Source organism: Daucus carota, chromosome 6 (assembly GCF_001625215.2).
Source record: "Daucus carota subsp. sativus chromosome 6, DH1 v3.0, whole genome shotgun sequence".
NCBI lineage: Eukaryota > Viridiplantae > Streptophyta > Magnoliopsida > Apiales > Apiaceae > Daucus > Daucus carota.
In genome coordinates this window covers 27987892-28001578 of record NC_030386.2, presented here as the reverse complement: position 1 = coordinate 28001578, position 13687 = coordinate 27987892, and the positions used below count along the sequence as shown (strand labels likewise).

Sequence of the window (13687 nt, the reverse complement as noted above, 5' to 3'; positions counted from 1 at the left end):
TATTTTGAATTGGTCTCGTCGAGATTGACCCTCTAACTTAGTCCCAAGTCATTTTTAGTCTAGTACAGAAAAAGGAAAAAAAAAATGAAATTTTTAAAATTTAATTTAAATTTCATTCTATTTCATCCAAATTTATTCACCTTAACCCGATCAAACATAATACAAGTATATAAATTGGCAAAACATGCTGCATGGAGCACCCTGCTCACTAGTCTTTGATACATCAACTTCATTTTGCTGAACATGCCACATTAATATGGCAGCTTAGTACCAACGATCCATACATCTTACTATGGTCTTTCCTGACATAATTACCCGAAAATAACTTGTAACTTTATTGGCATTAGCTTAGCTTCTGATCTTCTACATCCATAAGCTCTGCTTCCAGCAATATGCTACACGCAAACTAGGGCCCTACTTATGGAAGCACAAAACTTGTACATAAAAAATATATAACATATGTGTGCCGATCACTAACCTACTCTGCTAAAACACTGGAAATTGGTACTTATATGGTGTTCTCCCTGAAACCTGGGAACAGATAATTTTGACACAGCAGTTGCACAAAAGGGAAAAAAAAACATGACCAGATGCTGCAGAATGATTACTCCAAACTGTTATTGTCTGCAATTTTGCAACAAAAAAAAGCTATTATTATCTGTAAGCATGCATATATATATATATATATATATGTATGTATATATATATATATGTATGTATATATATATATATATGTATGTATGTATATATAGGGATAGGATCAAATAAAAACTTTTTTAAGTTACAAACTTACAAACTTTTTTTTATTCTCCCATCGTGTTAATCCTTAGTTATATAAAGTATCCATGTTGAAAATTCTTCAAAAAACATCACAATTTTTTAAAATAACGCATAAATAAATCGCGTTTTCAACACATTTATAACTGGGGTTCAACATCGGGTGTTGAACACTAATTATCATTGTGTTGAATATATATATAAAAAGATGTTTAAACTATACCTCTAGGGTTTGGTTAGGGTCTAGAAACATAAATATTAGTTATAAAACATGTTTACCTTAGTTCTTACATTTCAAAATTGGTTTACGTACTTCTCCACCACTATTTTAATCGATGTTCAACAAAATATGTTAAAAAAATGTTGAACTCAAGTTATATATGTGTTGAACAAAAAAAGTTTGTAAGTTTGTAAGTTTGTACCAGAACCCTCCCCTATATATATATGTATGTATGTATATATATATATGTATGTATGTATGTATGATCAGAAATGCTAGAAAGAAGGAATGCGCTTGTTCCTGACATCAAAACTGACTAGGGAAGTTAACTTGCAGTATTGATTCATTTTCCTCACCCTTTGAGGTTATAACAAGGAATCCTAGAGCTCCAATAAGAATATACTGCACAAAAGATAAATGAGATTATATTAGATATCTTCATAGAAAAATGTTACCGGCAATAAGGCATCCTGGTAGATTGGACTTTTAAATTTTCATTATGCTTTAGTAAGAAAGAAGCAATTCTCAAAATTATATGGAGATAAAATTTCCAATGTGGATGAATCCAAATATTGTTGAGCAACCTTTATCACTGGCTTTTCGGTCATTATGATGGTAACCCATCCAACATAAGGTAAGAACCTGCAACATGGAAAGCAAAATTCAGCAAGGAGGCAACTATTCTATACACTGAAAAAAGTATTGTTTTCTCTGTACATTTTGTGTTTTCTAAAACTGGTGGAGCGACAAGTAGAGGAATCATAGAAAATTTAGTCGATTACACCCAATATTACAGTTGCATTTTATTAAAATTTAAGTGCAAGTCACATGTACAATATTGTATAGGTTCTATTAATGAATGTATTACTTTTTGGATCTATAACAAATCATAAGCGTTTTAAATACTTTTTAGCAGTATTATATTATATAGGTATTGTAGCCAAGAGTGGGATTGTAGAATACCCTTAGGTGATATCAGAAAACAAAACAAACAAGAATTCCTTGCATTCCCTGTAGCTCACTATCTTAAGTTGGTTGCTTCCCTGCTAATCTATACGATCCAAAGTATAATATTTCACTATTGAGGTGCACATAAACTCTCAGTTGCCCGTATTTTAAAATTTAAACAACTTACAGTTTTACAAAGAGGACCTGGCATACCTATGGCAGGCCATCAAAAATGAATCATTAATCCCATTCCCATTAACCACGTTGCAATCCCATGATCCAAAGTCCCAAACGGCTCTATCAATTAACCGACCACTTGAAAGCCATCAGCTTGACCAACTTCTGTTCCACAGGTTCTTTATTTATTTGTTTTCAAGTTCTAATCATGTGTTACAAGACATTAAAAGGAAAACCAATGTAATTGCAACTTTCTACTGTTATATCGCATCTTATATATAAGCATAAGAGTGATCTCTGGCTCTCTGCACTACCGCCAAACCACCAAATGATTATTAACTGTCAGATTAAAAACCAAAATTTTGTGGCTGATATATGCTCTAGAGATGCCCAATATTTTGAAATGTCAGGGACCAAAGTTCAAATCCTCACAACTACAACAAATAACATGATGTTTATTTATTATTAGCAAGGAGATCAAGAATATTCCCAACATCTGCAATCATATATAGTCAATATAAGATACAGATCTTAGTACAGCTACAAACACTAACTCAGAATTTTTATATATAATTAGAAACATCTGTATATTGTAACATAGTTATTTATTAATAATCACTGTGTCGCCGTTTACCAAAAGAAATATCTATATTGTACCATTAAAGCCGAAACATTAAAAGTTTGGTCAGCTGGTATTTTTTTGGTTTTCAGTCCTTCAATGGTATATTAATAATAAATGAATATATTTTAATAACTCACAACTAGAAGTCTTAGGTTCAAACATTTCTTTTATTAGTTACAACACACATACTATTTTAATATCAGCACGTATCTTACAAGAATATATATCAATATTACCAATAAGATAACAAATTTTAAAATTAATCTGTGCATCACACATGATATAAGCTAGCATCTAATTAGCATAATAGCGTACAATTAGAGAATCTCCAAAAGTATCCTAGTGGGATACCCCAAATATATAATATATATATTTTTTTTCTTGTAAGGACAGTATATTAAATGACCAATTCAACAATTATCCCTATCTGTGTTACCTATTATTATTATAGTATTAAATTCAAAATCTATTAGCTAGGAAATAATGTAAAAAAAGTGGGAAATAGTGTGAAGAAGGTGGAAAGTGAATACTTAATTATCAAAAACAAAATGAGGAATAGTTAGCCATTACCTATAAATAATGAGGAATGAAGGGGGATCCTGATTTTTTAGGAAATGACTAGGACCCTGTTAGAGTGGCTTTTTGTAGCATATTCCTACAATTGTATAAGATTATATATATATATAGGCCATTGCTCATAAAAGAACACTCCTAAAAGAAGAACAACACAGAACACTTTAAAATCAAATATAGAATCTCATCTAAAACTTGAATTACTTTCAAATTTTAAGCTGATTAACTTTTTATTATGAATAATAATAGTATCCGTCATGTTTAACAATAAATTTGGGTTAAAAATAACATGATTCTATGTAAAATTAGTCGTGCAAAAAATATATATATGATTCTCTTCTCGATTCTATTCTGGATTCTGTTATGGATTCTATAACATTTCATAGTAATAATGTCAGAAAAAATGATTGTTCGCACCGATACTTGCAGATATACCAGCCACCAGAGAACATAAAAACTTGGTTATAAAAATATATACCCTGCAGCTCTACCCATGATGTCATTTCTCCGAAGCCAGAGCTGACCAGGAGGATATAAGACTCTGTCATCTTCTCTATTGTTATCTCCTGAGAAAGCAAGAAACTATATTTGATTATGGCAATGTTTGTGAAAATTGCCAATTCAAAATACTACGATCTTACACTAACTTGCTATACAGGATCATTAATTCACATAAATAATATCATGTCACTTCAGCATCAGAACATCTAACGGAACTAACCAGCAAATTTTCTAGCAAAAACAGCAACGACAAACATCCTTTCTCAATTTGGAGGTATAAATGGATGAATTTTCTAACGCAAGACTGAATATCATAACACAATTATTCTACTACTATTTTTTATTACATAATTCAGGCCACTTTCCCATAATCATTAGAAACTAAATCAATAAATTAACTGTAAGAATTATGCAATATCTGTACAATTAGTCAGTCTCACACCTTTTGTTACTACACACTCTTCCCCACCATCTTGCCGTTCATGAACCTGCAACAAAAATCATTCAGACAATTAAGATTAAAAATATTAAAATGATCTCTACCTAAGCATTTGAAGGGAAAAAAAATACATCGTCTCCCAGTTTATACAATGCTGTATACACTTGAGGAAAATATATATAAAATGCTTGTGAAAAGGATTATAAGACAGTGAAAGAGTGGAGATAAACATGTCTGAACTATCCAAATTATTGCTATAGTCTACCATGACAAAAATGGCCAAACCAGCACCTGACAGATATTACCCTAGATAATTAGTGGAGATTTATAAAATTCATTACTAAATAGAATATTTTTTATGCCCGTGACAGAGGAATAACGGAATTTACGAGTACTCACTGCCTCAGTTGTAGTATTCTGTATGCAAAACGCTCACTAGTTTACTATTTTAATCATGAGACCAATAGTACAAGGAGTGGAATAGTCACAAATATTATACCTTAATGACACGATGAACAATAGGAATGGGCCTGCCCTGAACCATAAAACGAGAATAAGTCATGTATTAATTTAAAAAGAATGTTGGATGTATAAACAACGCACATATCAAGATATCGTATCAGTTACTATAATATGCCATTACTTTATAATGAGCATACTATGTCTTCTTTTATGTAGCCCAAGTTTAGGTGATACCAAGAATTCACGAGGCAAGTCATGGTGGTATCAGAATTGTTTACTTAGTTCCCTAATTCCCTGGTTCCACTAGCCTTTACTCATATAAAGGTCAACGATCAACTCCTTTACTAGCAATTTCTGGAGTATTTATCCCTCAAAGAATTATGACATGCCTGTATAGCTAATCCAGATCCTAGGGTATTTCCTTCTCTTTAGAGAGAAAAAGCCATTTACTTTATATTATTGCCCTCTAATGAGTACTCCTCCTAAGTAACTATGGTTTGATTCCAAAAGTATGCAAGTGAGTGTTGAAACATGTAATCATAATTGACAAATTTGATGAAGCAAAGGAAAACAAAAATCTTACTTTTACTTTGAAAACAACAATTTCACCTGCACGAATGGGCTCTTCGCTCATTGACAAGAACAAAATGTCTCCCTAAATACAGAAAACAGTAGGCATCAGTCAACCACACGTAAAAAGACATAAATGCAATAACTGCTACCAAAGGCATGCCATTCTGATCTTTGGTAGCTTCATTAAGAAAAATATAAAACTTCGCTCCAGAAAATAATAGTTGTAGTCAACTGTTATAGCAACAGCTCGTTTTTCTTTCTTCTATAGTACCAATTTGTTATAAACTGGTGGGTATTTATAGACCTCATATTAATGCCATCATTAAATTCTTCAGCTGCCGCTTTTGATTAATAAGAAGTCTTCTTTTCACAGTAAGGCATCCATTTAGTAACAGATGTTGAATTATTGTATTTGTTCTCCATCCACTTATATGGACACCGAACAATAGTAATTAACTTCATATTACTATAAAGTTGCAATATTTACTCAAACAATTGGGTTTGATCTCTAACAGACAGAGAAAGGAGTTCTGCTAATTATTTAGTGGCTTGTTTGGGAACCTTGATTTCATATCAAATTTTAGATGTGTGCAAATGAGATGTTTGGACAATCAAGAGTATTTCGACTTAATTAATTTCAAGTCATTCATGTTCAAGCATAAATCTAAGAATTTGAAATGACAACTTATGTCATTTGAACTGATTCTATGTTCCCCAACACAATCTAGAGTTATTTAAGTCATGCATTTGTACCAGCCAGCTATGTTTCCTAGAAAGGGGTGTCCAGGCTATGGTATGGTTTTTTATTTAAAGGCGGCCAAACTATCGTCAACGTGATTCTACTATATAACCCCATGTTTACAAATACAATTTAGGGACTGGGGCATTAAAATGAAGGTGTTGCTCCATTCTCACAATATCTAGGATATACTTAAAGACGGCTACACCGAGGCTGCATTACGACTGCTCAAAGCTAAAAAAGCTTGATCAAATGTCAAAAATATCCCCTTTTTTTAAGTCCCAATGCCCAGTATAGAGAGAAAAAGTTTTACTTCTAATTTTTCAAGTTGTACACAAATCAATCGTTGAAAAAATATTAGATGTAAAGACATGAAAGGATGCATTGGAGATTCTGCACAAATTGCTTTAGCTAAAAAAGCTAATAAAAAACGGCTCCAATTACTCTTACGAACATGGCCAAACCACTGTAATTTTCTCTCTATTACTTTCTCCGAAATAGAAACGACCCTAAAAAGTTTCCTGGCTATCTAATATAGTGTGAACACAAGTCCACTGCTTGGGTTAGCGGATCCCTACTCCTAAACATAAGGAATGAGGAGACTGTTGGTCATAGCCTGGGGTATATACATGAACTATAAAATATTAGGAAAATTTTGAAAACAACCTTTCTCAGCTACTCGCTATTCTTGGTAGAAATGTGGAAAGAGAGAAAAACCAAGCCTCAATGTAAATAATTATTACATTCTAAGGTAAGACCCCTAATATAAGTATATTAGTTCTGGTAAATTATCCTATTTATAATTAAGTAACTCTAACCTGTTCAGAGAGTGAACATATAAGAGTTCATTGGAACAAAGATACATGACGGTAACTCTCTACCCTCAATTTTTTCTTAAGATTTCTAATTTGCCATGGGTAAAACAAAGAATTATGGCATAAAGCAAATATTAGATAATTTTAACTTTTAAGAGCAAAAATAACTGAATTCTGAGACATTCCTAATAAATGGCCAAACTTACTCGCTGAAAGGCAGGTTCCATGCTTTCTGAAAGTACAACAACTACGGGAGATTCACTTCCCGTTATGCACATCAATGCTTTCCATATAATCAATGCAGATGTAACAATCAAACCTTCACCAAAAAAAGGTACAAGCTAAAGAATTACTAATCTCTACCGAACTAATTATACGAATGCAACATAATAAAACATCTGAAATTTATTAATAGTAGCCTACTATTAGTAGGTAATGCCTATTTAATTAGATAAGTCAATTAAGAAAGCTGTTGGTAAACAAGTTACATAACCTACCAGCTCAATATGAACTCATGGTTACCACATGGCTCAATATGCTATCTGAATAAAGACATGGGAAACAGAAGTGCTAGTTATCTCGTAAAAGTAAAACTACTATTGACATTTGGTACTAGAAGTTGCATTCGCACAGCTTAAAAATGATCATGCAAGTACATAATTACTGTTTTGTAAGAAATGACATGGAAGTCAGATACTGAGATTCACAAGTCATAACTAATGAACAACATACTACTGGCCACAATTTCTTCCAAGCACTGTTTTAACAGGCAAACTTAGCTGATAACCCTCTTCTTAAGTCGTAGAAGGTCAATTCAATATATTGGCTGTTTAAGACACAGATATACATTTATTATCGGCATAACATCCTATTAGAAAAGTAAAGCACCAGAAGGCAACGCAACTGCTTAATTCTACTTAAGACACTGCTGCATTACTACCATATAGTTTTCGAGACAAGAATCAAGTTAACCCAATAATCCTACTCTAGTGACAGTTGATACTCTAGCTGTCACTGTAACATGTACATCCTTACTCCAGATATAAAAAAATTGTCAGCTGCATTAGTAAAATTCACCGATTTTTTCTCCTTATTTGAAATTTTTTAGGCATAGGAATATAAGCAACCAATTCTCCAATACATTTTTGTATTAACTAAATTTCTAACACATTTATATTAAAATCATATTTAGAGTTCTCGTTGACGGGGTCGAAATCTCGTGACACAAACTGTGTACACATAATTGTGTGTGTATATAGACAGAGGGAAGGTCAAGGAAGAGGATACCAAGTGTAATGGCCTGGGTAAATGATTGTCTCGTCGGAATAGATTTGAAAGAAGCTGCAGTGTCTCCGGTGAATCCCATCTTGCTTCTGCTCTGGGGTTTGATTTTGACTTGTTCAACACGCATGCAACAGTTGCGTCATATTGTTACTGCAACTCGGCAAGTTTAGTCCCCGGATAATTTTCCGCCCGAAAACTCTGGATCCATACGGTCAATCTCTTTGCCGGGGCCCAAACAAATAAAACTATGGGTGCTGTTTAGACGTGAACAAAACCAACCCCAAGCCCATGAACGGACCCAAACCAACTATCGTTTAGACCGAATCGAATAATTGAAAATCGAGGCTTAAATGGCTCTGCTCTTAAAAATCCCGAATAAATTGTTTGAGAGACTGAGGAGCTGTTTGGGAATTGGAAGTGATTTCTGCTTCTGACTTCTGCTTTTCTTGACTCGTTTGTATAAAAAAGTAGAAGCACTTTTAAGAAGTTGGGAATGCTAGCTTCTGTCTCACCGCTTCTGCTTTTTTTTCCAAACACTTTATTAACTTATTTACTTATCACTTCTACTCCACTTCTCTACTTTAAGCATGGAATCACTTTTTTTAAACTTGGCCAAACGGCCCCTGAGAGTTATCAATCTATAACATTTATAACATTTAGGGTCGTTTGGTTCATGTCATTCGGGTATCAGGTACGAGTTTAGTAGATAAGACTCATACCTGTGTTTGGTTGAATTTTTTTTTTCTTCGAACCCATATCTCAAACCTACAAGTTATGAGATTTTCATACTCAGGGGAGGAGGTGGGTATGAAACATAGTTTGAGGAATCAACTCTTTTTTCTTATATTTTCATTTTAATTTATATCTTTAGATTCAAATTATTGGTACCAAATGAAATTGATGACTCAAAAATTTATAAAAAAAATTATTTCAAACTTTTTTAAATTAATTATAGTTGATCACTTAAAAATATTTCAAATCAAACATGCTCATTCCATCACTCAACCAAATACATGATATTAAAAATGATACCTCAACCTCGTACTATCTCAACCCGATTCGTCATTCCAACCTCATACCCTCTCTCCAACCAAACGACCCCTTAACTAATTCAATCTTGAAAAAGAGGCACAGTCAAAGCAAAAAAATATTTCTAATCTAATTAGATAAATGACGAATCTTGAAAATGAGGCATAATAGACAAAAAAAAAGTTACAACCTGACAAAAAAAGAGAAGAAAACAAGTTTAGAAGGAATCAAATAAAAAATAATAATATTGATAAAAGAAAGGAAAAATATTATAACCCTTTACCAACACAACATATTTATTTGTAAAATAATTGTGTTTGAAAAAAGATAAATGAATACAAAACGCTATGATAGAGATTTGAGAGAAAATTAGACACAGAAGAAATGGAGCATTTCATTTCAAATAAAAAAAATGACTAATAGAAAATGAAATAGAGAAAAAAATAAAATATCTTAACATTAACCCATGCATATCTCGGTAATTCAGTCACGATGATCTCCATCAGTATCTTGTTCTCGGCATTTATGTAATTTAATTATTCAGTGTCTTGTCCTCAGAATTTTAAAGATAATCGAAAATGCTTTTATATATCTGTAAGTATATCTCTCTCACCATCTCAATTACAACCACAGCTTGCTAAATACATAGTAGATCAAATAATATTAAATACATTGTTTGTCTACTTTGGAGAATGAACGACAAACTATATAACGTGTAACTAACACGATCCGCAATGGGAGAGCCTGTATTAAGTAGCAGCTAAACAACTGATGAAACTGGTGGGCGCCTAAACAACACCTTTCTATTCATGAAATAATGCAAACTTAAAGATGTAATATTTCAAGGGAGCTTCAATCGATTTGGACTTGCGAAAGAAAGAGATGCCTAGCTACTTCCTTAGCCTAATTATGTCTTCATCAAATGCTAGCCGCTTTTTAATCACCTAACTCCATCGTAATACAGGAGAATAATTTTAAAGTTTATATATGAATAGGCAACGTCATTATAACAAATATAATAAATATATAAAAATATAAATAGGCAACGTCATTATATGTAACTGATTAAGTATAACAACTACTTTGATAACACCTTAATGAGATTAAGTGTAACAAATAAAATTCAGTCTCTCATTAACGTCATTTAAGGGTTTCTTTAACTCACACAATAATAATTTCTATTTTTTATTTATTTTGTACCATAATAATTATAATTTGTTATCTATTTCTGATGATACATCATATTAATTAACTGAATTATTATATACAGAGATATAATGTAAATATATACGATCTGACCACCTAATTAGTAAGAGAATCTAGGAAGAAATAAGAATACAAGGAGATGCTTTGTGTAATTGATATTAAGGTGTCTTAATCAACGTAAACATCATTAGCGACCTTTATACCCTGGTGTAGTCGTGTTCTTATAATTACATCAATAATTCAATGATTAGTATCAAATGTAGTAATTACACAGTTGCTGTACTTATACCACATCCGTAACGTGATCTTAAATTTATCTAGAATTTGTCTCAGTTGTAATGTTAACGAACAATCAATTCCAGACGTCCCATTTTTTGAATGCGTGCATGGCCCTGTCTTTATAAACACAAAGCCTTAATTACAATTGACGTCTGATCTTAGTTTTACTTGAATGTCTGTAGCTTAATCATTAAGACAGTTGGACTTATGTCATTAAGACATTAACTAAACAATAGTCCTAATCATGCATTAATGGTGTAAGATCAGATACCCGGCTCCGTAGACCATGTACTTCAACAAGAAAATGGCTGATAAGAGCAACAATATTTTCGGTGCGGACTAAACAACTTATATAACCTTAAGCCCCATTTGGTATGGCAACAACTTATTCTGGAAAACAGCTATAAAAAATAAAAACAATTTTTCTGAATAGTAATTTCGACTCAGAAGTTAGTTTTAGAAAAACAAGTTGTTTCTATTCTGATTTGGCTTTCAGTGTTTGTGAAAAATTATTGCAGATTCAAGATCAAATCTCAAACAAAATCTGTAAATATAAAAAATATTATTAAACAATTGTATGATTTCTGTAACATCTATATATTTTACCAATAATTTTCTAGCAGAATAATTTTGAACACACTACCCAGACACCCTTACTCGTTAAAAACAATTAGTCTGTGTGACAATATATCTAATTTCTGTAGCGTTAACACCCTGCTCCCGAGTTTTAAAATGGGAGGAAAGCAAGTGAAGAGGAAGTAAAGTTATCTAACTTTCACTCATTTGTGTGCTCCCGAGTTTTTTAAAGAGATGAAAGTGAGTGCAAATATAGCATAGTTTCATTCCAAAACTTTCACTCCAAAAGTGGGATGAAAGTGAAAGCACACTTGCATTCACTTGCTTTCTCCTAAAAAAACTCGGGAGCAAGACCTAAGTCTTTAATTAAATTGACATGCATTACGCACAACAATCAAACACGCAAGTTTTGAAGAAGAAACAGGTCTAGTTAATTAGTAGCTCGGCATGGTCCCAAAATACCTTTCTATGAATATATATTTTCACGGACTGAATATACAACATAATTTCAAACAAATAAATACAAAGAAAAAAAATTGATATTAACACAAAACCTGATTCTTTTTATTTATGACACCCATACAGTCTGTAATAATAAATTGCATATCTCTACACATGAGTCACCAATTAGGAAAAGTTCACACTTGCTCACGTAAATAAATCATTATGCCACACCATGCACGTACTTGACCTCGTGTATTCGTGAATCTGTACAATTTTACTCGAAGACACCTGTAGTAAAATTAAAGATCCACCCATTTTAATTTGCTTCTTTCAATTTAAAAGTTCTTCGATCATTTGAAGTGTAATTCTCTCATCTTCATCCAAATTACCGCATTCAACTCCATCACTATTTCTAGCTGCTGTGCTGCAGCTCGGTGAAGCTGCCGCTTGTTCAGCAGCCGGAACATCTTGTTCTTGTTGAGTACCACTGTTACTGATGTTGTTTCCTAGGTCAACTGTCATGACCCAGCTGGAAACCGAACGTGGCCCGGCTCGCTTCTGCCACACTCCAATATGAGAATTCTCGGTGTCCAGCCTTAAGCATGTTAGTGAAGGGGATGGAGACTTACAGCATTTTCGAAGCTTTGCGCTTAAAATAGTGGAAAGCGAGGAAGACGACGACGATGAGGAAGATGATCCCAATTGAAGCTGTGCAGGATTATCTTTTTCGGTGTTGTTGTTTTTATCATCTGTTTGCTGCGGTGCTTGTGGGGGGACTGGGAAATTTGTCTTGGCATTCCGGCCACTCATTAGCACCGCAGCTTCGTCGTATGCCCTCGCCGCCTCTTCCGCCGTTTCAAATGTCCCTAGCCACACCCTTCTCTTCCTGCACACACGTATACTTATCAAAAAAACATTAAAACATAACATACACTTTAATTTGCGAGCAAGTGTGACGGGTGCACTAAGTGCGAACTTTTCCGAAATGATAGTGAATAACAATAAGGGAATAATTATTATATATAAGTATAAAAATGTGACGGGTGCAAGTAAACATGCATACAATAAAGGATGGCGAATCTCAGCAACCCAAGAGCCCCAATGGCGCTGGCGGACACCTCGGAACTTCTTTGATTGTACCATGAGAAAAATGTCAGAGAAAAATAAGTGAAGTGGGATGATATGATTGAGAGGATAATGAAATGGAGCTGGTGAGAGTATTATATATATGGGGGACTGGTTGTACGAGTAAGTTCTGGGGCAACATTTAACGATGTGGATTCATATGTCGGTAAGCTCATACACTTCCGTGAAAACTAGACGCTTTCATAAACCACTGGCCACAGCTTAATTTATAACCCAATATTTATGATGGTGTAGTATATATTATCCCCACCATTATCGCCCAGCTAGCTAGCTTTACAATATATAGACACCCACGTAAAAGACTCGCTCTTCCTTTACATTTTTCAATTTTAACATGGTTTGGGATAATTTTGGAGCAACTAATTGCTTGGTAGGAAAAGCCATTAATTTCTTGTAGTGAACGGTAAATTAACGTAACATATATACATTAAGATTTTTGATGCGAAAACGATTTCAACCAGTAAAAGTGAAATGACAAACAAAATTCCGCGTTTATCTGGAACAGAAAATATTGTAGATAGAAGCACATGCAACCACTCTTTCCAGTGGGGTTAGGGACCGGAGACCAAACACATGAACTATACCAAACAGCTTTCATTTACAGTACTTGGTACAATTATAAACATGTACAACACTCTACTAGATGCTCCTTTCATCACTTGCTAATACCAAAGAGGCAAAGATGATATTTCATATTATACACTGCAAGAGGAGCCCCCAAGACATATTATAACTTTTTTCCCGGTTCAGGTTGAAGTCCCGACTGATTATTTTGAACTTTTAAGTAGCATATCTCGACAAAATTTGAATTAATTTACTAATTACAAATGATATAGACATGTATCTAAAATGTATTTCACTACAAGTAATGGACTGG

The 13687-nt window shown here is 33.3% G+C and overlaps 2 protein-coding genes across 6 annotated transcripts; both read right to left on the bottom strand.

The window, feature by feature from the left end:
* Window positions 1-152: 152 nt before the first annotated feature.
* On the bottom strand, window positions 153-8381 carry LOC108225465 (uncharacterized). 5 transcript variants are annotated; one of them, XR_010284160.1, is made up of 10 exons: window positions 8134-8374; window positions 7053-7165; window positions 5303-5374; window positions 4757-4792; window positions 4261-4306; window positions 3796-3883; window positions 1582-1639; window positions 1354-1399; window positions 479-624; window positions 153-395 (listed from the first exon to the last, which is right to left on the bottom strand). XR_010284160.1 is itself a non-coding variant. In XM_017400330.2 (9 exons), exons 1-9 carry the CDS (start codon window positions 8255-8257, stop codon window positions 605-607), a joined length of 603 nt encoding a protein of 200 aa, XP_017255819.1. In that variant the 5' UTR covers window positions 8258-8381; the 3' UTR covers window positions 153-604. The 5 variants fall into 5 exon arrangements, 3 of the variants coding, with proteins under 3 accessions (XP_017255819.1, XP_017255820.1, XP_017255821.1); XM_017400330.2 differs by having other exon boundaries at window positions 153-624; window positions 8134-8381; XR_010284161.1 differs by lacking the exons at window positions 153-395; window positions 479-624 and adding an exon at window positions 3315-3399 and having other exon boundaries at window positions 1348-1399; window positions 8134-8379.
* Window positions 8382-11670: 3289 nt separating this feature from the next.
* On the bottom strand, window positions 11671-13067 carry LOC108226700 (ethylene-responsive transcription factor WIN1). The gene is made up of 2 exons (XM_017401695.2): window positions 12728-13067; window positions 11671-12550 (listed from the first exon to the last, which is right to left on the bottom strand). The coding sequence occupies exons 1-2, from the start codon at window positions 12805-12807 to the stop codon at window positions 11995-11997; spliced, it is 636 nt and encodes a 211-aa protein (XP_017257184.1). The 5' UTR covers window positions 12808-13067; the 3' UTR covers window positions 11671-11994.
* Window positions 13068-13687: the final 620 nt, after the last annotated feature.

What these genes read in the sequence shown, in the direction of transcription:
- LOC108226700 (XM_017401695.2), bottom strand. Translation starts at nt 12,807, where the DNA reads ATGGTACAATCAAAGAAGTTCCGAGGTGTCCGCCAGCGCCATTGGGGC. An exon ending in GAGATTCGCCATCCTTTATT is followed by an intron (nt 12,551 to 12,727) that starts GTATGCATGTTT and finishes ACGTGTGTGCAG; the next exon opens with GAAGAGAAGGGTGTGGCTAG.
- LOC108225465 (XM_017400330.2), bottom strand. Translation starts at nt 8,257, where the DNA reads ATGCGTGTTGAACAAGTCAAAATCAAACCCCAGAGCAGAAGCAAGATG. An exon ending in ATCATGGGTAGAGCTGCAGG is followed by an intron (nt 1,640 to 3,795) that starts GTATATATTTTT and finishes TCCATGTTGCAG; the next exon opens with GTTCTTACCTTATGTTGGAT. An exon ending in CCGAAAAGCCAGTGATAAAG is followed by an intron (nt 1,400 to 1,581) that starts GTTGCTCAACAA and finishes TCTTTTGTGCAG; the next exon opens with TATATTCTTATTGGAGCTCT.